Here is a 25,841-nt window from a genome sequence, read left to right as displayed (position 1 = left end):
CGTATGACACAGAAAGAGGGGAGGGAGAGGGAGGGAGGGAGGTGGTGGCCTCTACAGCTGCACCCTCAATCACACTCATACAGGCTCTGATTATCCTTTTCACACTTACATACACACACACACACACACACACACAGTACTGGGGAACTGAAACATATTAAAAGACTGTGAGGGCAAAAAAAGGCAGAATGAGGAGACAGCTAGCCCAGACAAAGGACCTCCCGATTCAGACACACAGAGAGCTGGAACAAACAAGCGAAAACTGACCAACAGTGTACATGCAGGCGTGCACAGAATAAGAGTCATGCAAACAGAATACTTAAACAGATAAGTGAATTCACAGAACAGCTCAAACTGAACCCAGTCAAACAACACCAGAAGAAAAAAAATACCCCACACAGACAACCAACAAACAGGACTCCTCTTCGCATCGCCATTGTTTAATTATCTTTTATACATCATGTAGGAAGCATGGAACATATTTTGTCATTGCTACAAAAAAAGGTTTACGAAGGATCGAGCAAAGCATACAAATACTAAAATGGGCGAAGCAGGAATGTAGTGAGTGTAGATTATTTCTGCAGGAGCAGAAAACTCTCAAGTGCTTTGAGAGAGGAGAGCAGAGCAAAGAGGAGGGTAGGGGGGGAAAGAAAGACAGAGGAGGGGGATTTATAACCGACAGGGATCATCCTTGTTGTCGACAGCATCAGCAACAAGAAAGACCATTTACAATCATCATAAGGTAATTAGCTGCTAGCAAAGTTTACGGCTAGAAGTACAAGGACTGCTCACAAAAGTACTGATAATCCAACACAATCATCGTCATCATTATTATTATCAACATCGTCATGGTTATCATCATTGCTAACATGTTTTTAAGTTGATGTTTCGGCAGCACAGGACACAGTGCAACTCACAGTGCAACTCAGCACATCAGAAACATGCTTTCAGCAGCATGGCATTACAAATAGGAAAAAAGAAAGTAAAAATAAAACAAAACCCCACATATAATGCAACCGCAGTTCATATTTACACACATTGGCCGTCGCTAATTTGGCCTGTTTTGGTATGGAGTTCATCTTGTAAAATTCTGGACTGTCCTCTTATTCAAATCAGCTTATACAGAATGTGCTGAATTAGATATCAGCAAAAAACAAAAGCGTAACAGTTAATTCTCATTGTGAAAATGCTATGAAGTGTGTACGATAAGGCCTCACTGTGGTCTTTGAAATACAAAAATACATAGCTAAAATACTACATTCACAAATCTCTCGTAATGTTACTACAATGTAACTACAATACAAACTGGATCTATGTGCCTAATACAAAAGGTAAACAGGAGTTAGAATGAATAACTCTAGAAAACAAATGTCATTCTATTAAAAAAATACATTCCCTTGTCAGGATCCATTTAAGACTGACTGCAGCCATTTAACAATACTAACTCTTCTACACAGTAGTGTCCATAGGCTCGTCCGCTGCATTAGAAACAACACTGATTGGTGGAGGCTCTGTGCTGTCACCTTTCTCAGGGGATTTAGCCAATCCCTGCTTTTCCTCCTGCTGTCCCGGGTTCTTACTGGCTGAGTGTGAACTGCAATCCTCCACAGTGTCATTGTCATTGGTTTGAGCCTTGGAAGGCATATTGGTCAGAACTGCAGGGTGTGTTTTCATATGGCCCTGTCAATGGGAGGCATAACACAATAGAAGTTTACACACGTCACGAGGGATGAAATCTTCTTTTGTCACTTATATATCTCAGTATTGCAACATTAAAATTATTGTCGCTTTACTCAGTAATTGTATAAATCCACAATATTCTCAATCCTTACCTTAAGTCCACTACGGCTGGCGTATGCCTTTCCACATTGGGTGCAGCTATAGGGTTTGTCTGGCCGAGGAGGCTGGGTGTGCAGTGCTGGTGCTGGGACAGAAGGCTCAGGGTCCCCTGAAGGCTTTTCTGGCACACCATAACCCTCCTTCACTGGACTCTCCTTCTCCAGCTCTGCATCCAAAACTGGCAAAGGCTCTCTGGGTGCAGTCGTCTCACTCTTGCTTTTGCTTTGGACAGCATCTCTCTCTTGTGTCTCCTGTGGTACACTGCCACAGGCCTCTTCTGCTTCAGGGGTAGCTTTGGGAGTGGCAGGCGGGGTAAGAGCAGGTAAAGGATTTTCAGCTGGGGGTTTTGGGCTAGAATCAGGGATGGGTTTGTCTGTGGAGGAGGATTCATCATGATTAACCCCTCTATTTTCTACTCCCGGCTTTGAAATACAGAGGGAAAGGGGGGTGTCATCTGCTTCTGTGTCTCCATTCACTACAGCTGAATGAGAAACAGCTAAGGGTGCTTTGAAAGGGCTAGTGCTGCCCAGGTCAGCATGGATCTCCTCCTCAGAGTTCATGGGGCAACCATCGGCTAAAGTGTTGTCTCCCAGACGCAGGGGGTCCTTAGCTCCCACTGAGGGGGGATCACGGGTCAGGGGTGGGCTTACACTGGGCGTTGAGCCCTCTGATTCCTCTGTCTTAACAGAAGTGGCATCAGCAGCTGTGGATTGCTTAGGAGTGGACCCTGAGTTGAGAGCATCCATTTGAGACTTGGAGCCTGTTGTTAAAGCCAGAGGAAGGAGTTGGGCGTTAGATGGGGAGACAGTGGAGTCATTCTCACCTTCATCAAAGAGAGCGCTCTGCGTTTCTGCGCTGTCTTCATTAGGCATATCTTCATCAGGTGGTATTTGCCCTCCTAGGTGCAAGCGGATATGATGCTGAAGAACCAAAGCATTGGTGAACTTGCGCGGGCACAATGGGCAGGAGTTCAGGGTACGGGAGTTAGCCGGTCTTGCACGATGAGTGGCCAAGTGGGCCCTAAGGCTGCCCTTTGTGGAGAAAGAACGACCACACAGCTTACATGGGAACGGCCGCTCACCCAGATGTGTGGCCTGGTGCAAACGCAGAGCTCGGGGGCAGCTGAGGACACGGAGGCACACTCCACACTGATTAGCAGCCTGGGCAGTAGGCAGAGAAAGGGTAGTTGTGGTAGTTGTAGTGTCAGAGCCTGAGACACCTGGGCTGGTCACTAGTGCTGCATTGGTACTTGGGCTCAGGCCAAGAGCTGCCAACATTTCCCTGCGATAGGCACTAGAGGTTGTGGTCAGGTCATGGCCGTGTGTGTCCCCATTTGCTTCAGCAAGAGTTTGTGAGGAGGTGGAGGAAGAAGAGGCACCGCCATGTGGCTGTTTTTCAAGCTTCTGTACCAGACGCTGCAACTTGGAGGTGTCTGAGGTCTGGGTAGATGTGGTTGGAGAGGATGAAGAGGGGGAGGAGGTGGATGGCTTGGGGAAAGGTGGAAAGGGGAAGGGTAGCTGGTGAGGCGAAGTGAGGTGGGAGGTGGATGGATGGGCTGGGGGCCGGAGAAGTGCAAGGTGATGAGGGGAGGCACCTCCAGGGAAGAGAATCTTGGGGAGGTGGGCCAGTTGAGAGTATGGGGAGGTTGTATGGAGGGCAGAGTGAGGAGGTGTGTTTTCATCAAATCGTTGCTGCTTTGCTCCTTTGAACTGATTGCCCATGGAGGAAGAGGAAGATGAGGATGAGGAGGAAGATGGCAGTACAGTGCTAGATGCACTGGCAGCAGCTGCAGCTGAAGCCCTGTTCAGCTGTAGCAGTGAGTGGGCTGTGGACAGCAACGCCATATCAACTGAGGGGGGCAGAGGTAGGGAGGAAGGTGAGGGCCGTGTAGATGTCCCTGACAGGAATCCTAGAGCCATGTTCTCTGTCATGCCGGGAATGCTTCCTTTCACTCCATGAAATGACTCGTCATCATCAGCCCGCCGTTTTCTCCTCCTCTGGATGGTACCAGAGACAGAGCCACTCTGTGTTTGCTCAGACAGCGCTGGAGGCAGCAGGGAGAGGGACAGCTCTGGGTTCTGCTCTCTGTGTCTCAGGAAATGGGCCTTGAGGTTCCCTCTGGTTGTAAATCGGCTCAAGCAGACTGGACACTGGTAGGGCCTTTCACCTGTATGTGACCGCAGGTGAATCTGGAGCGATGAATCGCTGCTTAACACCTTCCCGCAAAAACGGCACACATGTTGAGGTCGTCCCGTTGACGAGGCAGATCCCAGAGAGGAACTGGGCTGCAGATCCTGGGAATGGCTGGTGGTAGGGAGGGGGGGAGTTGGGAAACCGATACCATTACTATGACCAAATGATGAGGTGTTGGATGATTTCTCATGGAGGTAGCGTGGTGGCAGGCCCAATGACAGGGACAATGGGTGTAGGGATGCAGCAGAGGAGCTGATAGTGGATGAAATAGATGAGGAAGAGGTAGAGGAGGATGCAGGTCTGCTGCCATTAACTTGTGAAGCACCTGATTTGGAGACAGATGGCTGGGGGAAGAGTGAAGATGGAAGGCTAGTCAAAAGTGATGAGGCTGTGGTTACTGGTGTGGCAGTGGAGGGGTGCGTTGGTGACGAAGATGCTGCTCCTGTAGATTTCTGATTACTGTCTGCGCCAGTGGCTGGTGAATTATTATCTTGACCAAAGACAGCCCCTCCAAGCCTTAGGACATGCCTGCAGATCTCCTCCGTTATCTGCATCTGGTGGATTTGCCTCTGCTGTAACACCCTCAGCTCCTCAAGGAGTACTGCCAGGGTCGGTGGCACCTGGATCTGTCCTTGCTGCCCGAAAGAGCTGGAGGCCTGCTGCTGACTTGGACTGGAGCTGTCACGGTGAGGTGGCACACACAGAGAAGAGGAAGAGGAGGAAGACGAAGAGGAGGAGGAGGTAGTGGTGGTGGCTGAGTTGCCTATCGGTGGGGAGGTCATGGTGGAGTGAGAGTTTCCTTGGTGGGAACCTGAGGTTTGACCCAGCGGTGGAGGTGAGTGAGTCTGGGATGACAGTGAGGGGTGGGGAAAATCTGGTGAGAGGGACGAGTGGGTGTTGGGGAGGGAGGTGGTGAAGGGGGCGATGTGGCTGGGCCAGTGAGGAGGAGGCGAGCTCTCGCTGGGCAGGGAGGGCGCGTGGAGCCCACCAGGGGATGGGCGAGGGGCCAGAGGCGGCTGGCAGTCTTGGAGAGAGGTGGGGGATGAGGAGGAGGACCCTGATGAGGTGACTTCTGAGCCAAGAGATGTGGACGGTGATTTCATGCCCAGGTGCTCATCTGTGGATTGAAAGAGGAAGAAAAGGAAAAACAAGGGCTTTTTTAAAAACTTGTTGTAACTTATTTATTGCTTTGCAAAGGCTGTGGGTGTGAGTTCAGGTGTGTGTGTTCATTAAAACTTATTTCGTTGCTCCTGCTTATTGTTTCGAAATTAGCAAATTTGTGTGCAAATCAAAAGATCCTATTGTGATTTCTGCCAAGAAATGGCCTCAAAATAAAGAAAGAAAGAAGTACGCATGTGAAAGAAGCTCTGCAGTCTATGAGTCTTTGTAATGTCTTGTCTCAATCTGTGCTCTCTGGAGCAAAACTCCTCAAACATCTTGCACACACAAAAAAGCTTACAGACCACCTTGCTGCTATGGCAACACATTTTAGAGGACAATGGGCATCACCAAGACAACCCATAACCCCTCTTAACCCACTCCCTCCCTACAGCAGTTACGTCTTTCATCTCCCTATTCACCCTTCCCCCTTACGTCACAGTGGAGGTCAAGGGTCAGGCCACGCTAAGGGTTGTGGGCACTGTCCAGACACTCTGATTGGTCAACTAATCTGACCTCTGCTGCTCAGGGGTCAAATTCTTTCAGAATCTTGAGCACAGAGTGAGAAAGAGTAAAAAGAAAAAGGAAGGGGGGAGGGTAACAACAATGGAGAGACAAACTAACTATTCCCTCCTGGAGAGATATAGTGATGGAATGAAAGACAGTACCTCTGTGAAATTCCTTCGCTGTGACTTATGATCAAATCTGAACATGCAGGAAACACAAGATTAACTCCCATGGCAAACTTTGATTTGTGGAAGTTTACCTGCAGAGAATCTTGGATGCATGCACTCGGAAGATATGACCCATTACAACATAGAACAAACAAGTGTGAGTGCAATCTCTCTATCTATCCCCTCCAAATCTCTTTTTCTCATGCACCCCCCCCCCAAGTGTGTAGGGGTATACAGTCAATAGAGATGGGGGGCGAGAAAGAGGAAAAAGAAAGGGGAGGGAAGTATTGAGAAGGTGGAAAATGGGAGAAGAGGGGTACATAGGAGAGAAAAGCACGGATGAAGAGCAAAAGAAAAAAAAAGAATAGAAGGGTGGAAGATTAATCTTTACCAAAAACACTGCCTTCCCTTCCCCCCAGCCATGCACCTTATTGTTAACAAATAAGAGAGTGCTCTACACTAATCAAAGACCTCCAGCAGTCAGCGCTGAGCAGCCTGTTGGTTTCCTAGAGGACAAACATGAAAATGGCCACAGATGTGCGTTAGTTAATCCTACTCTATTCACTTCACAGGGACAAGTTTGTTGGCCCCAACCAAAGTGCCTAAGGCCTCCATTTAGTGAGGCCCAATACAGCGAATGACAAAGCAGGAGGGGTTAGTTGACAAACTTGGATCTTAAACTTTTTATGTCTGCTAAATCAGGTGTATTTGTTGGAATGTGGCCGTGCATAAACCAATCAATAAAAATGACAACAATCAGGAGAAAACGCGCAATAAATGCAGATATCATGAAGCCAAACTGTGTTTTAGTAAAGTTTGTTGAAGGGTTTGAGACAGTGAACTCTGCATGCAGTGATGAGCACCTAAAGCTGCAGGAGGCTTTCCCTTTTTCCAGAAATCCCAGACAAAAAAAGACGCATGCACACGTGTAAAATGTTTTCTCACCGTGAGATAGCAGCCTTGGGCCCCCCGGATCCGCGTTAACTAGATGCTGGGGTCGCTTCTGCTTCCGGCGTGACATGATTCACGGCGAGTCAGACAGAGAGGGGGGCATCAGTCGGTTTCAATGGCACTCGGCACGTTTTTTTGCGCACTTGGAAGCGCTCCTGAAACCATCCAAGCATCCAAAGTTCAAAAGTCGCGCAAATCCCGCTAACCCTGGAGTTACAAAGGAAATTTCAAAAACGCCAAAAAATGTGTAAGATCACTTCTGAATGTAAAAAGCGCGTCTTTTTTGTGGAAGAAGGTTAGAAAACAGGACATAGGTGCTGAGGAAAGCCGCAGGTCTGAGCCGTGTCATATGAGGCTGCCGAGAGTGCGTGTGTGTGGCTGATTTCTAAAGTCTCTTCTCTCCCCCGAAAAACTTGTCCAATTTGCGCCCCTCCTCTCTCACTGCTGCCCGGCTGCATGCACATACAGGGAACACACAAACACACACACTATACACACAGCATACACACACCCAGACACACACAGAACCACTCCTTGTTCTTCAATGATATTTGCATTTCAATGGCGTGTAACACACAGCCTCCCTGGTTCGCTCTTTCTCTTTCTCCCCAGCTTTATTTTTCTTTACACGCTCAAGCAGCAGCTATAAACTTTCAATAAAACATGACAATTAGGTGTCAAAGCTGTTGGATGCCTGAAACAAAATTTACATGGGGGGTACATTTGGCTATGCTGATTAAGATAAACGTTTTAATGATGAAGAGGACAAAATCACAGTGGGGTCAAATTGTGATGCTATAACGTGTCTAAAACAGGTCTTAACAGGTGACTCGTCCGTCAGGTGTGCTGCGTCTGCTGTCTGATTCAGAATGAAATGATAACCATAATAACTGGCTGGCAGGTGGTTTTCATCAGCGAGAGTCAAAAAATCCGTCCTGGCAGTGGTGTTATTGTGCCGGATGGGAAGGAGAAGGGGCGACGAAGATATTTGCACCCTTTGATTTTCATAGGGGCAATTATCAGTGAGTGACTGTTGTGTACAAGTGGGGCCACGCAGCCGTTCCACATGCATGCGTGTATTTCGTGTGTTATCAACGAGCGCATAACACACACACACACACACACACACCAACCGCCACCCCCTCCCCAAAAAAAGCATCTTACTGGAGCTCTATTTAAAAGGCAGAGAATAGATGGGAGTCTTTGACAATGGCGTGCTGGACACAGTTGAGTGAGCATCTCCCCTCTCTCACTATGAACCCCCGGATCCACTGCTGCACAGCACAATGTCCCTCTTTCACCCCCCGCCTTTACTCCTGTACCACGTGGAGAAATGGATAAAAGAGAGAAAGAGAAAATGGGAGGAGGTGGTGGTGGATGAGGAGGAGTAGGGGGAGGAGGGCTATATTTAAGTAGGTGTTTCTAAACATTATACATATCCACTCAGTGGCTGTGTAAGAAAATAGGGTATTATTTGATTTGGCTGTATTAACTTGCATGTTTATCTAAAGTGCCTGGCCAGGAAATATAAAATGCTGATGAAAAGTTTAATAGTCACATTCAGTAGTGGAATAAGTCAGCAGATTCTTGCACTGTGGTGGAGGAAGTTTTCAGACTCTACATAAAAGTTCTAATACCACACTTTAAAATACTCTTACAAGTTAAAGTCGTGCACTGAAGATGTTACTCAAGTACAAGTAAGAATATTTGTCGGAATGTGGGCTACTTAAAGTTTTCAGTGCATAAAATGGCCTCTGTGACTGTACCATATATTAACTTTAAGACTATACTCACTTGAACTCACTTGCAAGCGACACCTTCACAATGCTCGCTTTGTCACCAACAGTACAAAATTATTAAAAATGGCTTAAAATTAAACTAAATAAAGGGAAAGTAACACGTCTCCACATTTGTGATGCAATCTTGTAATATTTATGAGTGAAACATAGTTACCAGTTCTTTTCCTGCCAGTCTTAAGTGTGCATCCACTACTTTTTTCAGCAATAAAAAAGCAATTTCAGCAATTTTCAAGCAACCTTTGCATTTACTGTTGGGTAATTTAATTTTTAAGAAAAAATTGTCTTAATCTTAATCAGAATCAGAATCAGAATTCCTTTATTAATCCCTGGAGGGAAATTCTTGTTTCTACAGACAATTGCACATGCAGTATTCCCGACCAAGAAAGGAGAAAAGTGCAGAGTATATAAATAGGATAAACAAAAACTAAAATCTCAAGTACAGTAGTATTTACAAAAACTGTATTCAAAAAATTTTTTAAGAAAAATTTAAAAATACAGGTATGTACAATGTGTAAAAGTAGCCAATATGTACATTGTATAAACAGTGAGTGTGTCCGTCACAGTGCTGAGTTTAATTTGTAGCTTTGTAATTAATTAATGTCAAATAAATCTAGAAGTTTTTGACGTGTTGTAGGTATAACTTTAAAATACTTAATCTGAAGTAAATGTTTTGAGAAATCGAGTTGCGGTCAGCCAATAAGATTACTGTACACCTTCTGCGTCACCTGCTGCCACCTGCGGAGTGAAGATCTACTAGTATTTACAAAAAACGGTCTAACTGGTAGGTTGCGTGTACCGAAATTAAGTCGGTATTAGGTATCTGGTTGAGTTTCGGAGGAAATGTAGGTTTAAAATTTAAACTTGTTTCTTTTCGAAAAGCAGCCTTGAAGCGCATCACAACTCATTGTGCTACCTGCTAGCTTGCTAATGCTAATTAACGGCAGTTGATGTAGCGTTCAGCTAATAACTTAGCTTAAGCTAACGCTTTGCAGCCTCAGCTTTAGCTGTGTACATAGGGACGTACTTAGTTGAATTATTATATTTGGATGTTTAGTTTTTACTTATCAAGTATTATTCTCACTAATAATTTTACTTTTTGTTCTCATGGTTATAGGACTTAGCTACAACTTATGCTGATGAATAGAGCTCCCAGTTAAACAAAACAACATTATTTAATGTGGGCTTATTAACCAAACTAATTAATACGAGAGAAAATGAAACCTTAAATGTTATGACAACTAGTGGATGTGCTTGAGATTGGATATTTAACCAGAATCTAGCCTCAAAACGTCTGTTTGTTTCAGCTCTCAGTTTTAGGTTAAGAGGACTGTCAGCCTAGTTTTAATGCATTCGTGTCTTTAGAGTCAAAGTATTGCCTCAGTGATGTCTGATATGGGACCAATGACCCTGAGAAAAAAAATTGACAAAGGAAAATTCTAGCAATGCATAAAATAGAGAAATGCATTCAACGTCCAAAAACCTTTACCACAAACCTGGTGACTCAGAGTAACCAGACTTCACATAACAGGACCTTGAGTTCTTGAAACCTCCTAAAATTTATTGTTCGAGTGAGTACAGTGTCTTACAACCCCACACACAGACTTGGTCTTGCTAAGAGAGGCAAAGCCACTCTGTCCCTAATGGATTTTTTGTTTGCTTTATCTTGATATGGTTATGGTTTCTCAAACTCAAAATGTATTTGATTGCTTTGTAGAACTGTCTGTTCATGAATTGCCTTTCGCTCTGATCTGCATTACTGAATCTTTATTGTGCTTTCCACAGTCACAGTCATGTCTCTCTGCGACGACACGCTCCTATGTAACTTCCCAAAGTGTCGGATCAAGCTGAATGGGTTTGCCTGGGTCACAGCTTGCTCGCATGTTTTCTGCGATCAGCACGGGTCTGGTGAGTTCAGCCGCTCCCCCGCCATCTGCCCGGCCTGCTCCTCTGCGCTGTCTGGGAAGCTGGACATCGTGAGGACTGAGCTATCGCCCTCTGAGCAGTACAAAGCCATGGTGCTAGCAGGTCTGCGACCAGACATAGTTCTGGACATCAGTGGCCGTGCTCTGGCCTTCTGGAGCTATCAGGTCAAATATCTTTCTCTCTGCTTGTAAGAACATAGTATGAGCTGTCTCTTTTACTGTAAGACACATAGCTTGTCAGTCTCTTTCATAAACAGGTCCATCAGGAACGTATGTATCAAGAGTACAGTCTGTCACGGGCCGAGACGCAGCTGAAGCAGATGGAGAAGGTGTTGACCCAGCAGAACCAGTGCAGAGAACTTGAGCTCACCGCCATGAGGGGCGAAATCACCTCCTTGAAGAAAGTAAACCACATTTCTTATGTGCAGACTCATAAGGTCACATTTAAAATGATTCCCAAAGACAGTTATGAAGGGCCAAAATGATTTGGTTAGTCCTGTTACGTCGTAAAAATAGTTCAAGCATCCCCTCTGATCTGTCAGTACATGTCGCTGCAGCACTGTAAATGCATTACAACCAAGATAACATTGTAAAATTTAGTTAAAAACACGAGTTCAGAAGAATATGTAGAAATTTATAAAAATGTTGTTTCTTTCAGGTGATGGAGGATTATAAAAGAAAGTACAGTGAGGTGTCTGAGAAGCTGATGGAGAGAAACAGGCAATACCAGAAGCTACAGGGGCTGTACGACTCTCTGAGGCTGCGCAATATGGTGGTTGGTGTGGGGGAAAAAGAGACGCTGACCCAACCAGGGTCACATCACAGCTTCCGCACTGGTAAAAGCAGCAATTCCTTTACATGTTGAAAAATGGGAGAAAATCTTTTAAACACTGATCTGCCGACAGTGTTTTTAATGTCTGAAATGTCATGAAATAGATTTTCATATAAAGAAATAGTTAATTGTTGTTGTTAATTAATTAGTTGATGCTAATACGAAATAATACACTTTGAAATAAATGTGAAAACCTGAGACATTTAGTCAGTCACATTTCTAATAATCAGTTCAATAATTAATTTGGATTTTGGACTGTTTGTCAAGAAAAAACAAACTGTCAATAATAAAAGTAATCATTAGTTTAGTTAGCCCAAAACAAGATGTTTAGGAGGAAAAGAAGTAGAGATTACAGTAACTGACAATGCACTGTCACAGATCCACAGGGCAGCTGATGTCATATTCACCTTTAATGTGCAGTAAAATATGGTTTTCAGTCAGTACTGATGAGAAGAAAAATGTGTTTTTCTGTCTGAGTGTTGAATGCTTTCAATCAATCAGCTGTACCCACAGTAAAGATAGGAAGGAAACATTGTGAGAATAATGTGAAGTGGCACAAAGGATCACACAGCTGTAGGTGTTGTGTCAAGAAGCAGTGGTCATCAAGAAAGAACAGTAGGAGTAATGAGCTGACTGTCTATGTAAGGGATTTTTACTCAGAACAACAATAAGAGACATCCATCAACCCCCTGCGTGTCACCCAGGGGTGTCTCAACAGGCGACTCCCCCGAGAAGCTCTCAGTTCCTCTCCGTGGGCCCCGATGTGGACAGCAGATTCTTCTCCTGCATGGAGGCTGACGGAGCCACAACCTTCTTCCACTTCAGCTCCCCTGCCAGGGAGAGAGGCCGGCCCTTCATCGCGAAGCACTGAGACCGGAACAGGTTTCACTGTCACTGCAAAACACTAATCTAATCCCATTTACTTATAGATGTTAAAGCGTTCTGTTGTCGTAGTATTGATTTAGTTGCCAGTGTTTGCCATGATTGCATTACTGCAATATTGGCATTTTGAACTATAAATGTGTTTTCACCAAAAATAACAAATACTAGACTGAAACTAGTAATGAAGTCCAGTGTTCAGCTTTTAGTTCTTGTCTCTATTTAAGCATTAATTTGCATAAAGAGGTGTGTAGACAGTGTAAATACAGCATAAAATCCAGAGTACTGCCCTACGGTCTTGTATGTCAATATGGATTATGTCAAAAAAGTATGATAGTATATGAACAGTTTGATTTGAGGTGTTGCACAATGCACAAAATTGCTGATTTCATTTGATTGCAGCAGTTGTGATGACCCAATTGTCAGTGATCAGCTGATCAGCTGGTTGACTGTTGATTGGAGATATGAGACCAACCAGAGCTCCACACTGGGATATTCTGTGTAATGGGGCTTTTTTCACTGGCTAATGAACAACCAGAGAAGCTGGTGAGATGGTCAACCAAATTACAAAAATGAGTGTCTGTTGTGCAGACATTTATTATTATTTTTTTTTTTTTTACTTACTTGATGTGTGACACCAGATAACGCAGTGAATACGTTTTTCACAGAAGACAGTTTGACTTGTCACAGTAAGAAAAGCAAGTGTAAATAACAGAATTAATAACCCATTTAGCTACGTGAGTTTCAGGATCCTCATTAAGTGCAGGGGTCCTTCAATAAAACACAGCCATGAGTTATTAATAAAACCTGTGCTTTTCTTACTATGACAGATTAAAAAAAGGCCTCTTTTTAAAGTATAAAGACATTAGTATGTCCCAAACAACATTTGTGGTGTCCCTGCTGCTATAAGACACCAACAATATATCGACAAAATGACTTTTTTATGGGTAAACGTAACTCACAGCAACTTTGTCAGCATCACAGGGACATTCAGTTACCAAAGGACTACATGTTGTCCCAACATGAACATAATATAAAAAAACCTGTTATTTATAAATATAAACAAACAAAAAAAACAGGCACAAACAGGAAACTTCAATAATTAGCCAAACTCTTCAAAATCCATAGGAAAAAAAGTATTGGTCCTCTTGTTTGTTCAGTTCATTCTGTCTGGGCCTTGGAGCTGACGGAGACAGCACTCTGACTCTGGACGCTTTGTTTCTTGCCGTTGACAATGAGGAGCAGAGGAGAGTCCACTCGTATGCTTCTGAAGTCAAACGACTGTCGAAGGGACGAAATATCAAAGTCAGAACTTGTATAAAGGCCAGAAAGTAAGTTTATTCTGTACATGCTGAACTACACACATGAAACACTCACCTCATTTTTATGTGTTATACTGTTTCGCTTGACCTGTGGTTCAGGAATGACTACAGTGTCTCCTATCAGGACGCCCCAGCTGTTTGCCGTGTTGTATACCATCACCACTATACATGTCTCCTCACTGTCCACCATGCCAAACGTACTGCAGAAAAACAGAGTACTCCAAAAATCAGACATTTTTTTCCCCACTATGACACAAAGAATAAAGCAAACAGTATCTGGATAAATGAACTATTAATGAAAAAGTAAGCTGCACTCACAAAGCCATGCGACCCTCAGAGGCCAGACTGAACACCACTTTGCCCAGAGCGGCTATGCCGACGTGGTGGCCATGTGTGAGGGAGGAAAGTGTTCGAGGCTCCAGGCTGCCAATGTGACCAGATGGGGATCGGAACTGAGGGGAGGAGCAGGGACCCAAGGCTGACGTGTTGAGGTTAGAAAGCATCGTGCGTAATCGGCGCGCCTTCAGCTTCCCCTGAAGAGATGGAGAGGCTGAAGTTTAGGATTCAAACCAGAGCTATGGCTGTGCTTTGCTGCCACCTTGTGGTAAGAAAAAGTGAAATCTTCATATGGATGACAAGCTATAACTTCTCCCACCTTGTTCTCTATGAGTTCGGTGACTTTCCTCAGATACTCCAGCAGCTGCCTCTCCCTATCTAGAGGCTCTTCCCAGCCCGGGTTGAGCACCGCGGCTCGGCTGTAGCCATTAAGCGCAGATCCAAACATCTCCTCATATTGGAACAGAGTGGATCGGTTGAAATGCAGCTCCGGATAACCAGAAGCAGCTCTGTCAACTTTCTCCTACACATGGGAGAAAGAGAAGAGAAAAATATTAGTACACAAACAATAGTGCTGAGATTGCTGAGATAGATTTTAATAAACATGTTCGTGTTCAGCACTCACAGATTGTGCATAAGCACTTAGAGCTTGTTGAGAGAACTGTGGATTCTGCCCGCAGACGAAAAACATGGACAAATAAGCATTTCCCAGGATAACTGTAAAAACAGCAACATAAAAAATTTGAGAGAGCGCATAGCAAATTTTGAGTGTCATTCAAGTACGCAATACTGAGCAAGATTTGATAATAAAAATAAAAGGATGACCGAGTTGAGGTTGCACTCAGGTGAGCCCAACATTGCGAGATGCTGATAGAAACTTCACCCTAACCCACATCACTGTCTGTCATGTTTTCTGACAGATGCTCTGCTTACACCAGGAAGTCCCGTCGGTGACATCCAGCTGGACAGCTTGTCGGGCTATGTCCACACTCTCCAGCACCTGCTTGCCATGTTTGACGCTGTCCTCCACAGGCTGCTGTCTCAGCACCATAGACAAGTTGCGTAGAGACACTTTGTTCTTGCTCTACAGAGGAGGAGGCGAAATTATAAGACAAATGAGTCCATACAAAATTCTGTTATGCTTGCATAATGACAATAAAGACTCTTGAATCTTGAATAAGCCGTGCATGGGGACCTGGTATTGAGAGATAGCAAGAAAATTTTCACGGATTCAAAAACCCATAAACATGAACACTTGTTGTATTTTTTTACTCATTCAAAATATTTTGCCAATTATGGTGTTTCAGGTGGGAAGCCAAGGAGACATCTATCTCTCTGTCGTTCTCATTGTACCTGTTGCAAAGCTCCAGTGAAGCAGTTCTTAGCACCAGTCAGGTCTCCTTTTTTCCAGTACTGCTCCCCTAATATGTTCCAGCCCTCAACCAGGCCAGGCTCCAGCTTCACAGCACGGGAAAGGCACTCTTCTGCTATGGCACTGTAGTCAGGACCCACGTTCAGACACCTGCCCTTCTGCAGCAGAAACTCTGCTTTGTGCTTAAAGTGGTCTGTGGGAAATCAGAAACATAAGGGACACAGCAGTTATGAATGATGTTCTGCAAGTTACTAAGCCGCTGTTGTGTAAGTAAAACACTCACCTTCTTTCTCCTCCAGCTTCTTCAAAGTCTTGTCTATCGCCTGTGTGACATCACTTTGTTTCCTTCCAGCTTCCTCCACACCTTGAGTCTCAAAATAGTGATCTCTGAAATTATACAGTTCGTCCACAAGCTCCTGTAATAAGAGGGTGGAAAGATGTTGAAGACAAAAACCCAAATGGTAAATTCAGTTTGGTTTAACTGACAATATTTTCTTTTTTTAAAAAAATCATGAAATGCAACATATCAGCTTTCATCAAAATAGTGAAAACAGTTGCATAACATGTTCTTTAACTCAGAGAGGGGTTTGTAAAGTGAGAAAATAAGCCTTGTGATAAAGTAATGAGACTTGACATTTTTTAACCAAAGGCCTTCCACACAAACTGGGTGCATGTTGGAAGAGGTGGCCATCGCCAGGGAGAGAATGTCATTTTTAGTAGGATTATGGGATCTGTAGGATCCTGTGTTTTTGGTAGTTTACCCACACTTTACAAAAGTCACGATATCAGAGACTCTCTTCCTTTCATTTTGTCCAACTTCATGGAAATACAAAACAAATCACTAACAGGAGTAACACTGAGATTGCTTCAAAATACGTTCATCTCAATGACAGGTGTTTCTACTAAGGGTAACCCTCCATGCATCTGCAATAAAGGATGGTTAAGTATAAAAACACACTGTCTTCAGAGAAAACATTAATGTAGCTCCCCTGCAGAGGCCCTGTCCATTAATAAGTCTTTATGCAAACTGATAATCTGGTGACTCAGCTGTAAGTAGGATGGATGCAACAAAATCATACAAACTAAGTCACTTTGTGGGCAGTTAAATGTAGCAGAATGAAAGAAGTGGCATTCCACACATTGGGAATAACGCATATATACCACGCTGTTATGAAATATAGAGGCTGAATACCACGAGAGGTCCGTTAACGTGATAGTTGCAGTCAGTTGTTATAGTAACGAGTCCTACGGCTGTCAATCTAAGACAAAACACGACACTGAACTCATTAAAGGCAACAAAACACAAGGAATTGGATCATTGGTGGCTATGACTAAAGGTATTATATAACTGAGAATAAGTACCTTTATAATTTGTAGTTCGTTTTTGTCCACAGGCTCTCCACTCTTCTCGTCTTCCGCCATCTTTGCTCCAGCTCAGACAAGCTACAGCCTGATAGCACAGAAAAACAGCCGCTGGAGTGGAGAAAAACACACCAAGTTATAAAACGAGCATTAAGTCTGAGGTTCTAATGTTAATATGATGACAAGAAAAAGTCATTTCTTTTTTGAAATAGCACGGGTGCAATAAAGCACACAGGACAGAGGCTTCTAATTTCATAGACACCGGAAGTTGGAGTCCGTCGCCCAAAATGAATCCGACAAAGACCCTCCACACAAATTAAGAGAGGCATTTCCATTAAGTAATTTTTCCTTCCTAATAACAGCCTACTGTAACGGCTTACAGTACAGACTGGTACGAGTATGATCATTTATTTATTTTGGATAGTAATACCGCCAGGATCATTCGTTTACACAGCATCGGTCAGCCGGAACGTTCAATCTCATTCAAGATGCTGGTCCGACACTTTTTCGGCCTGTAACGTTACGCTACAAGCTTGGCTCGTTAAGTCACAAGGCGGGCAGTGTTCAACTTTGTCTAAATGCTGTAGAACGTGACTGGTGTCCGTGTTGTTATCAGGGTTGATCCCAGCTCGTCATGTCGGACACATGGAGCAACATTCAGGCGCACAAGAAGCAGCTGGACTCCCTGCGGGAGAGGCTGCAACGGCGGCGGAAAGATCCTGCACAACTGTCCGCGGGTACGTTCGGCGCAAACAGTGGGCACCAACCGGGCAGGGAAGAGCAGCAAGTAACGATTGCTCTTGCTGTCAAGTGATCCTGGAGTATTCATTCAATTACTTCATTCGAAAGTGTTAATAATTAGATCAAATATCCGTGTTTGGGTTTCTTTGCGCAGTGTTAAAATGGCCTAATTTAACCAGCTAATTTGGAAAATGAGGCTAGCAGTTGGCAAGCTGTCAAACTTTCAGCTTAAATCTCTTGTTAAATGATTAATTGGAAATTGATTATAGCACAGATATCTTAAAATATACGTGGCTACTTCCACGATTCCAAGTGAGTCATGTTTGTCATTCAATAGTTTGGTTTTCTAGTGAGCTCTAAATCAGTGCATTTGTCTTCCTATTTGATAGTTAGACCGTGATATGGCTTTGAAACCAGTTATTTTCATTGTGAAATAAATGCCATGAATATTGTCAAACAAGACTTAAAGTTATGGAAAACGTTTGATCTGACATCTAAATGATTTGGAAAATCTGCTTGTAAACCTCCTCAAACTTAAGGTGTTGACCACTGTTGTGTCCTCTCGGTTAGACGGTGGAAGCAGCACAGATGGTTCCACAGCCAGGAGTGACAGCCCGGCTCCGTCCACACCGTTTCAACCTCAGGAGGAGACAGAAAAACCACCAGACCCTGAACTAGAGAAGAGGCTGCTGGGATATCTCTCTGATCTGAGTCTTTCGCTGCCAACAGACTCCCTTGCCATTACAAATGAACTTAACAGCGTGAGTCTTTGCCTTAAGCATAGAATTGCATGTTGCAAAAAGTGCAGTTGTATAGAGAAAATTAAAAAAAAATGTTATGCTGAGCTTGGCTGCATCATTACACAACTTCATGTTATATTTTTTGTTTGCTTCTCGCCAACAGTCTGAAGCAGCTGTCAGTCATGGGTGCATCCAGAGTCTGCTGCTGAAATTCGCTGCTCAGGAGCTCATTGAGGTCCGGCAGCCCGCCTCATCCTCCACATCTGCTACTTCCTCCTCCTCAGTTGTGGTAGCAGTGGACCACACAAAACTATGGGCCATGATCGGGTCTGGAGCCGGGGCCCAGCGGAGTGGAGTCAAGAGAAAAGCAGAAGAACAAACCCACCACAAAAGGGCTCCAGGCTTCTCGCCCTCACTTCAGAGCTCTGCTTCTCCTCCTCACACTTCCTTCACCTCTTCTTCCTCCACACAGTTGGCAGGGCCGTCGGTATCAGGGAGTGGTGCAGAGAAGAAGGGCAGGAGCAGCAAAAGCCAATCGTCTCATGTGGACATGGAGATAGAGAGCCTCCTGAACCAACAGTCCACTAAAGAGCAGCAAAGCAAGAAGGTAGGAAGGATGAGGAGGTCTACCAATGTCTCCTCTTGTCTCTTCAGCACCAATTATCAATTGAATCAACTAAAACCAATTGTCGTAACAAGCTAAATTTAAAGCAAAGCTGAAGCTGGTGTTGTGATTGCAATATGGATGTTATTCATGCCTAGGTGAGCAGAGAGATTCTGGAGCTGCTTAATGCCAGCACAGCTAAGGAACAGTCCATCGTGGAGAAGTTTCGCTCTCGTGGCCGAGCTCAAGTCCAAGAGTTCTGCGACCACGGGACCAAAGAGGACTGTGTACGCTCCGGGGACACACCTCAGCCATGCACCAAACTACACTTCCGGTCAGTGTCGTTCAGCATGCAATTATAACTTCTTTTCTGTGTTGAAGTCACCCCAAGTCTTCCTATGACACACTTTCAATCCTAAAAGTAGACTATGTTTTGTGGTTTAGTTTTTTGGAAGTGTTAAAATCAAATGACATTACGCAACATGTTTATGTAGCTTGTTCACTTTTTGGTTCCCATCCTTTCATTCAGTCGCATCATCAACAAGCACACAGACGAGAGCCTTGGCGACTGTTCCTTCCTCAACACGTGTTTCCACATGGACACCTGCAAATATGTCCATTATGAGATCGACAGCCCTCCAGAGGCCGAGGGGAGCCTACTGGGGCCCCAGGCCGGGACCACGGAGCTCGGACTCCATGCAGGGGACGCAGACAGCAACGTGGGCAAACTGTTCCCCTCACAGGTGAGGAGGGATGAGGAAAGAAGACGGGGCAAGTGAGCTTGAGACGGATGGATGTTGATGGAGGCTGTGTTTCTCCTTGCAGTGGATCTGCTGTGATATCCGCTACTTGGACGTCTCCATCCTGGGTAAGTTTGCTGTGGTGATGGCTGACCCTCCGTGGGATATCCACATGGAGCTGCCCTATGGCACACTGACTGACGATGAGATGAGAAAACTCAACATCCCCATCCTACAAGATGACGGCTTCCTTTTCCTTTGGGTCACTGGCAGGTAACGACAACAATCCAGACTCGGGAAGTAGTTCTTCAACTTTAGGATAGTTTTAGATTTTAACAGGGAACAGCTCTGTGTACATTCACTCCTTATTGTACTACAATATCAAGATGTCTTTGAAATAAAGACTACAATACCTGGTAGATTTTTTCAGCGACATACCTGAACAAAATATACTTTTTCTTACCACAACTATTTAAGCAACCAAAGATCTAAATTTGGAATAATACTCTGTGTATACTACTATATTTATTTTCTTTTTCTTTTTATTTACTTTCTATTTATTTGTTTTCTTTAAAGTATTTTTTATTTTGTTTTGCAGTGATAGCTTGCCAAAAAAGCTGTAATTTAGTCACATTTTCCCAGTTTTTCCAGTTTTTCCCCCCAAATGTAAGAGCTTTCTCAGTCATCAAGCTGTATTATTATGTCTTGCAATACTTAGTCCGTGAACAGCAGGGCCTTTCTGCACATCCAGCTATAGTTTCGTCTGCTCTTCAGCTGCCCATTTCCTTGTCTTGCAGGGCTATGGAGCTGGGCAGAGAGTGTCTCAGTCTTTGGGGGTAAGTCTTTTCTGCTCTGCATCAGCTGCCATCAAGAACTCATTTTGTCAGGACACCATTTGATTCGTTTTCTTTTTTTAACCCCCTCCCCCCTTAGCTACGAGCGGGTGGATGAAATCATTTGGGTGAAAACTAACCAGCTTCAGAGAATCATCCGCACAGGAAGGACGGGCCATTGGCTGAACCACGGGAAGGAGCACTGTCTGGTGTGCATGCTGAGCCTCATAACAAGATGCAAGATATTGAACTGCTACAGGCTTAGTCTTTCTGGTGTGAGATAAAAGGTGAAAAATGTGTGATCTGTTTCTCTCTAGGTGGGTGTGAAGGGAAACCCTCAGGGCTTTAACAGAGGTTTGGACTGTGACGTCATCGTGGCCGAGGTAAATGGTTGCATCTCCTGTCACACTTACTGTATTTACACGCCCTTATTATTCACACAGCCTGAAAAGGTCTGTAATATGACACAGATTTTATCTCTTCATTACTTTTCAAAAACTCTTATCCAGGTCCGCTCCACCAGTCACAAACCAGATGAGATCTACGGCATGATAGAGAGACTGTCGCCCGGCACCAGGAAGATCGAGCTTTTTGGTAGACCCCACAACGTCCAGCCCAACTGGTAAAATATCCATAATACTTTCATGCTTTAAAGTGACTGTTCTACGTATACCATGTGCAGCGATTTATCTTTTCCTCCCCCTCCACCTGTAGGATAACTCTTGGAAACCAGCTCGATGGCATCCATCTCTTGGATCCTGAGGTCGTGGCTCGGTTTAAGAAGCGGTACCCAGACGGCGTCATCTCCAAACCCAAAAACATGCAGTGATGATTTTATCAGTGGTCACACGTCTGGAGAGGTTTGTTTATCGACTGTTTTTGCTCTGTTTCTTCCATACTGATGAGCAAATTTCTGAAGTAGTTGTTGTCAACAAGATACATCGCGCTTTGGTTAAGAAATGACTAAAACCACATGAACACATGATGTGAATTACTTTGGGAGTTTTATGTGCATGACTGTATGACATCTCCATATTTAATACAGCAAACTCCACATTCACCAATAAAAACACGGAGACCTTTTGAATTATTTTTTTGTTATTTTGTCAGTAAACTATAAAGTTACTTGTATTTTGATGTACTTCAGATTTTCATAGCTGATCATTATTTTTGCATTAAAGGACAAACATTGAAGTTTCAAATTTCAGCAGATATTTCACAGTCATTTGGGATCAGCGCTTACATTCATATCTGTTCATTTTAGGCAAATACACAACCCTGTTCATCCTACAATTCAGCAGTTAGGGTTTGTTAAAAAGAAAATATATTTTAATATCAAATGCAACTTAGAGTTTTCTTTAATTCCGAAAATATTAAAGAAAGAAATTAGCCATTGTAAGCTGGAGGCAAACAAAATACCTAATAGAAATATGTTTCGCTGTGCAGCTTGTGCACTCAGGGACTAACAGGCAAAGATAACAGCTGTGCATCCTGTAACTTGGTCTGCAAATATTAAACACAGAGTCAACCCCTTTGCGTTAGTTTTAAAATTAGGGTGCTGTCACTGTTAGCGTGCAGGAGTTTAGTTGCAGAGCAGGATTAGAAAGTAAACCCGGTCCTCGTTCTGATATCACAGATTTAAATATGTGATTCAGTCACTCGTGATGATGACTGCCAATGATGGAGTCGGTCTTCATCATACTTTGAAGGTTAACTCCCTCATCCTGCTTTGTGCAACATCCCCTGGTTCACATGGGTCATTAACTAAAAAAATGCTTTTTTCCCTACAAAGGCAGTTAAAAAAGAAATTTAAACACAGTAAAAAAAAAAAAAAATCTTCCAAAAGTAATGCACTTTTTGGTTGTGATTGTTGTAAACAAGTCTGTGTTGTCTTCACTCTCATCCGTCTAATGTCCATCTGGGCAGTGGATCCACTCTGCTCAACACAGTCTTCTGAACGTCTCGGTCTGTTGTCCCTCTCCCTCCCTGCTGAATCTGATTAGTCATCAAGAGTTCTCTGGGCACGGCAAGCAACGACGGGTTAAAAAGTGAACTGTGGCTGTGCAGAACTACTGTTGATCACATCTAACAGGTGATGACAGATGTGTTAACTCTGCTATCAGCCCCCCCCCCTCCCCGGTTGGCACCTCAGGCTCCAAACATGAATGACCAGTGGATAACTTTGACACTGGAGTCCATTTATCTCCTCTGCAGCCCTACTCAGTAGGTGGCATCCACTGCGTTGATGTTGCTGTCCAGCTGGTGCCTAAAAGACAGCCTGGCCTTGGTGGAGAAATATATTTGGGAGCCCCGACTCAGGGTTCCTGCTCCTTCGCTGTCGCTACTAAAGGATGTGGTGGAGCACAGGCGGGGCTTCGTCTCCTCAATGGGAACTGAGGGGCAGAAAATAGGAACAGAAAGTCAGGCTTTATCTGACCGCTCGATCATGAAATGGCACTTCATTCGATTATCTTAAATTGTCAGGATGTAGTTGCTCCTCACCTGCCGCTGGGGGGCACTGCCTGCTCTTGCAACGCTCTTTACAGCGTCTGTAGAAGGGAAAACACTGCAGCATCTTCACACCCATAGCAGAGACTTCTGTGGGGAGACGGCAGTGAACAGAGACATGCATATTAGTGAGGAGACAGCACAATTTATGGACCTTTTTAGTGGTTCCCTTTGACAAAACAGTAAAAGCCACTAAACTGCAACAATGTCAGACCTCCTCTCAAACATGAAATATAATACAAAACCTTCCTGGATGCTAACTTTTAATAGCTTCTGTTTGAGCTGCTTTATCACTCTGACAGCGTGTCTGAGTGTTCGTGCCTGCTGAAAGCTCCGCGTCTCCTCACCAGGTCGCAGTTTAATGGAATTATGATCCTGCACCTTCAGCGACAGGCGAGCCTAATGTAAGCCGACAATATCACTGAATGGCACAGTGTCCCAGCAACAAGCCAGTCAGCCATCGTCATCCTCCATGCTGCCTAATCCAAGAAAAGGACGTCAATGGGGTTACAGCAGCCAGAGGAATTGTTAAGCCCTCTTCTGATAACCAAACAAAGGTCACATGATGTACTCAAGCTTTGTTTGACAGGCAGATACATTGCTCAACTGACGCTTCACTTTTTAAAACACTAAAAGCTTCTCGATCTGTCCTGAATGTACACCCAATCTTTGATCTAACGCTGCAGGTACTGGGGATCTGATTCGCGGACCAACAAAGTCAGTCAAATTCATAATTTCCCAGAGGACCGTCCCGTTATCTGTGACACATCTGAATGATAAGATAAAGGCAGCTCCACATGCCAGCACTGACTGGTATTTACTTTGAGTGGAAAAAAAGTATTTTTAGTTTATTTTAGTCTAATCAGGTTAAGAAATAGGTCAGATGAAATGGAGCAGAAGGAGGCTGTGGATCTTGATAGTTTCTATTGTAACTGTTTTTTGAGGTGAAAGAAAAGTTGTGTAGCTTGAATGTTTATCTATCTATCTATTTACATGATCAATAACCAAATAAAACAGCCTACTAAACAGTGGAAGTACTTGGTGAGTAACAGCAAAATTATTGTCCCATGTGGACAAAGACGTAACACACAATGTAAACTATTTTAGGAGTTCTTCCATTATAATAAAAAGCAATACTAAAATACTAAAAACTAAAATAGACCTTATGACATTAAGCAATAAATTGTGGGATGACAGAACGAGGTGGATGGTGTTACAGAGAGCACACACCAGGATTTTTCAGTGAGATGTGGACTTCTTACCTATTATTATATAAAGCTTTTATGAAAATAAGACAACAGCTAAAAAGTGACAGTTCACCTATCCAGATACAGAAGATCCAATACAACCACAAAAAGGCAAAATGACCACAAAGAGACATGAAACAGCGAAATAAAACAAAGAGGCACTTCTAAATAAAACCTACTGCATTCTTCTGAGAAAAGCCATGAGTGCGATAAAGCGCTAAGCAACATGCTTCATTAATCACAGCCAGAAGGATTTGTAGACCTAATAACAAACAGCAAACAAGTGACTGCAGCACTCAGAACAGTTTTTGTCTCACGTCTTTTTCCTTTTTTTCCACTGTTTACTGCTGATTCCTCCTGCTGCTTCACTCAGTTTCACAGAGACGTGACAGCTCACACATATGCCCAGAGTCACTGAGTTACTTCAGCTGCATCACAGAACAGCCAGGCAGGGATTTCACAATCTCTCTCTCTTATTTTTTTCCTTTTCGCATAAATTCACATAGAAAAGCTCCTTTTTTCTCTCCTCTGCCTCTTAACGATTGAATGCACCTCCCTTCTCATTTTCACGCAGGTGTGGCTGTGAAATCCAAACCCGTTTACAGACACAGTGAGTCCATTATGGTTGGGTCAGTTTAGAGGCTGTGAAATAAGAACTCACAGTATAGCACACATTGTGAAGGAAAGAGAGCAGGGACAGACATGGCTGACCAGCTCATGAGTTCCACATACGCACACACACACACACAATATTAAGGCCGTGGTCAGTGGTGAGGAATTTTGGGCCGAGATCATGATTGGCTGCAGGGGTCTGGCAGCACACAGCAGCCTGGGAGCCTGGAGGAGAAAAACAACCTCAGATGGCCAACACGCACGTACACAAACATGCCCAGGAAGTGCCTACATTGACCGGAGAGGATGGCGAGAAAAGGAAAAGGCGGAATAAGAAGAGGAGATAGATAGGAGGTAGAGGATGAGACAGGGACAAGTCCAGTGACAGTGTAAGTGAGAGAAACGGTGGAGAAAAGTGAAGGTCTGAAGTCGGGTTTTAACCTCTTTTTCACTCTTGTGTGCTATGTGCAGCACCTGAATAATGTAGATTTCCTTGTTCAGTCAGCGGTGGCTTGTTGATGGAGCTGGAAATTACGTAACCCTTCCAGAGAAACATAAGCAAGTGGGTTTTGGCTTGAGGTTTTCTTAAATTTGCATACATGCCTGTGCATGTGTCTTTACGGGGAAACGTGCAGGAGCGTGAAACAACCTGAATGTGTTTACCGATCACAATCCCTACGTGGTCTCCATTTCTAAACATCAGTCAGATGTTTCTCTCTGCAGTCCACACTGCAGGCCTTTTTCTGCTTTGTAAACGTAACGTTAAATCCAGCAGAAGAGAACAAACACTTAAAGTGATGTGATAAAAATCTTCCCACAGCTCAACATTTCCTCTGAGCTCCCATTTTACAGTCAGTCCCTGGGGCTTTGTGAAAAAGTCCCGTGGCACTGCACTCAACACAAAGCCTTACACAGGCCTGCCAGGCTGGACTACAAACACACAACTCTGTGCATGCATATCTGCACAAGTGCGTGTGTGTGTGTGTGTGTGTGTGTACAGTAATAGCTGCATGCAATCTGCTTTCATTCATATTCATAACAGCCAGTGGATCAAGCAGCTTTTAAGGTGTTTCCACAGAGCTGTCACACCGCAAACAATGGCAGTAATATTGGATATTGGGGGAAAGTAATTTAAGTACAATGTGTGTAAAAATACTTTTGTGATACTTCTGCTTCT

General features: G+C 44.0%; 4 protein-coding genes across 7 annotated transcripts; 2 read left to right on the top strand and 2 right to left on the bottom strand.

Annotated features, from left to right (window-relative positions):
• Positions 1–434: 434 nt before the first annotated feature.
• si:ch211-212k18.5 (sal-like protein 2) lies at positions 435–7,324 on the bottom strand. Its single transcript, XM_046380469.1, has 3 exons — positions 6,810–7,324; positions 1,833–5,149; positions 435–1,680 (listed from the first exon to the last, which is right to left on the bottom strand). The coding sequence occupies exons 1-3, from the start codon at positions 6,883–6,885 to the stop codon at positions 1,450–1,452; spliced, it is 3,624 nt and encodes a 1,207-aa protein (XP_046236425.1). The 5' UTR covers positions 6,886–7,324; the 3' UTR covers positions 435–1,449.
• A 1,945-nt stretch (positions 7,325–9,269) lies between these two features.
• LOC124054410 (E3 ubiquitin-protein ligase CCNB1IP1) lies at positions 9,270–14,954 on the top strand. 4 transcript variants are annotated; one of them, XM_046380384.1, is made up of 6 exons: positions 9,270–9,395; positions 10,397–10,701; positions 10,794–10,940; positions 11,195–11,372; positions 12,073–12,250; positions 14,826–14,954. In XM_046380384.1, the coding sequence occupies exons 2-5, from the start codon at positions 10,405–10,407 to the stop codon at positions 12,237–12,239; spliced, it is 789 nt and encodes a 262-aa protein (XP_046236340.1). In that variant the 5' UTR covers positions 9,270–9,395; positions 10,397–10,404; the 3' UTR covers positions 12,240–12,250; positions 14,826–14,954. The 4 variants fall into 4 exon arrangements, with proteins under 4 accessions (XP_046236340.1, XP_046236337.1, XP_046236338.1 ...); XM_046380381.1 differs by lacking the exon at positions 14,826–14,954 and having other exon boundaries at positions 12,073–12,537; XM_046380382.1 differs by lacking the exon at positions 14,826–14,954 and having other exon boundaries at positions 9,378–9,456; positions 12,073–12,537.
• On the bottom strand, positions 12,889–16,928 carry ttc5 (tetratricopeptide repeat domain 5). The gene is made up of 9 exons (XM_046380380.1): positions 16,640–16,928; positions 15,561–15,693; positions 15,259–15,470; positions 14,839–14,989; positions 14,531–14,622; positions 14,225–14,428; positions 13,888–14,102; positions 13,625–13,769; positions 12,889–13,528 (listed from the first exon to the last, which is right to left on the bottom strand). The coding sequence occupies exons 1-9, from the start codon at positions 16,697–16,699 to the stop codon at positions 13,409–13,411; spliced, it is 1,332 nt and encodes a 443-aa protein (XP_046236336.1). The 5' UTR covers positions 16,700–16,928; the 3' UTR covers positions 12,889–13,408.
• A 174-nt stretch (positions 16,929–17,102) lies between these two features.
• Positions 17,103–21,504, top strand: mettl3 (methyltransferase like 3). Its single transcript, XM_046380379.1, has 11 exons — positions 17,103–17,376; positions 17,951–18,141; positions 18,284–18,727; positions 18,883–19,058; positions 19,254–19,467; positions 19,550–19,737; positions 20,262–20,300; positions 20,398–20,506; positions 20,615–20,680; positions 20,807–20,919; positions 21,012–21,504. Exons 1-11 carry the CDS (start codon positions 17,274–17,276, stop codon positions 21,124–21,126), a joined length of 1,758 nt encoding a protein of 585 aa, XP_046236335.1. The 5' UTR covers positions 17,103–17,273; the 3' UTR covers positions 21,127–21,504.
• Positions 21,505–25,841: the final 4,337 nt, after the last annotated feature.

Source organism: Scatophagus argus, chromosome 23 (genome assembly GCF_020382885.2).
Source record: "Scatophagus argus isolate fScaArg1 chromosome 23, fScaArg1.pri, whole genome shotgun sequence".
In the NCBI taxonomy this organism is placed as follows: Eukaryota; Metazoa; Chordata; class Actinopteri; family Scatophagidae; genus Scatophagus; species Scatophagus argus.
Note: the sequence above shows the minus strand (reverse complement) of the source record. Positions and strands in the feature narration are given on the sequence as shown.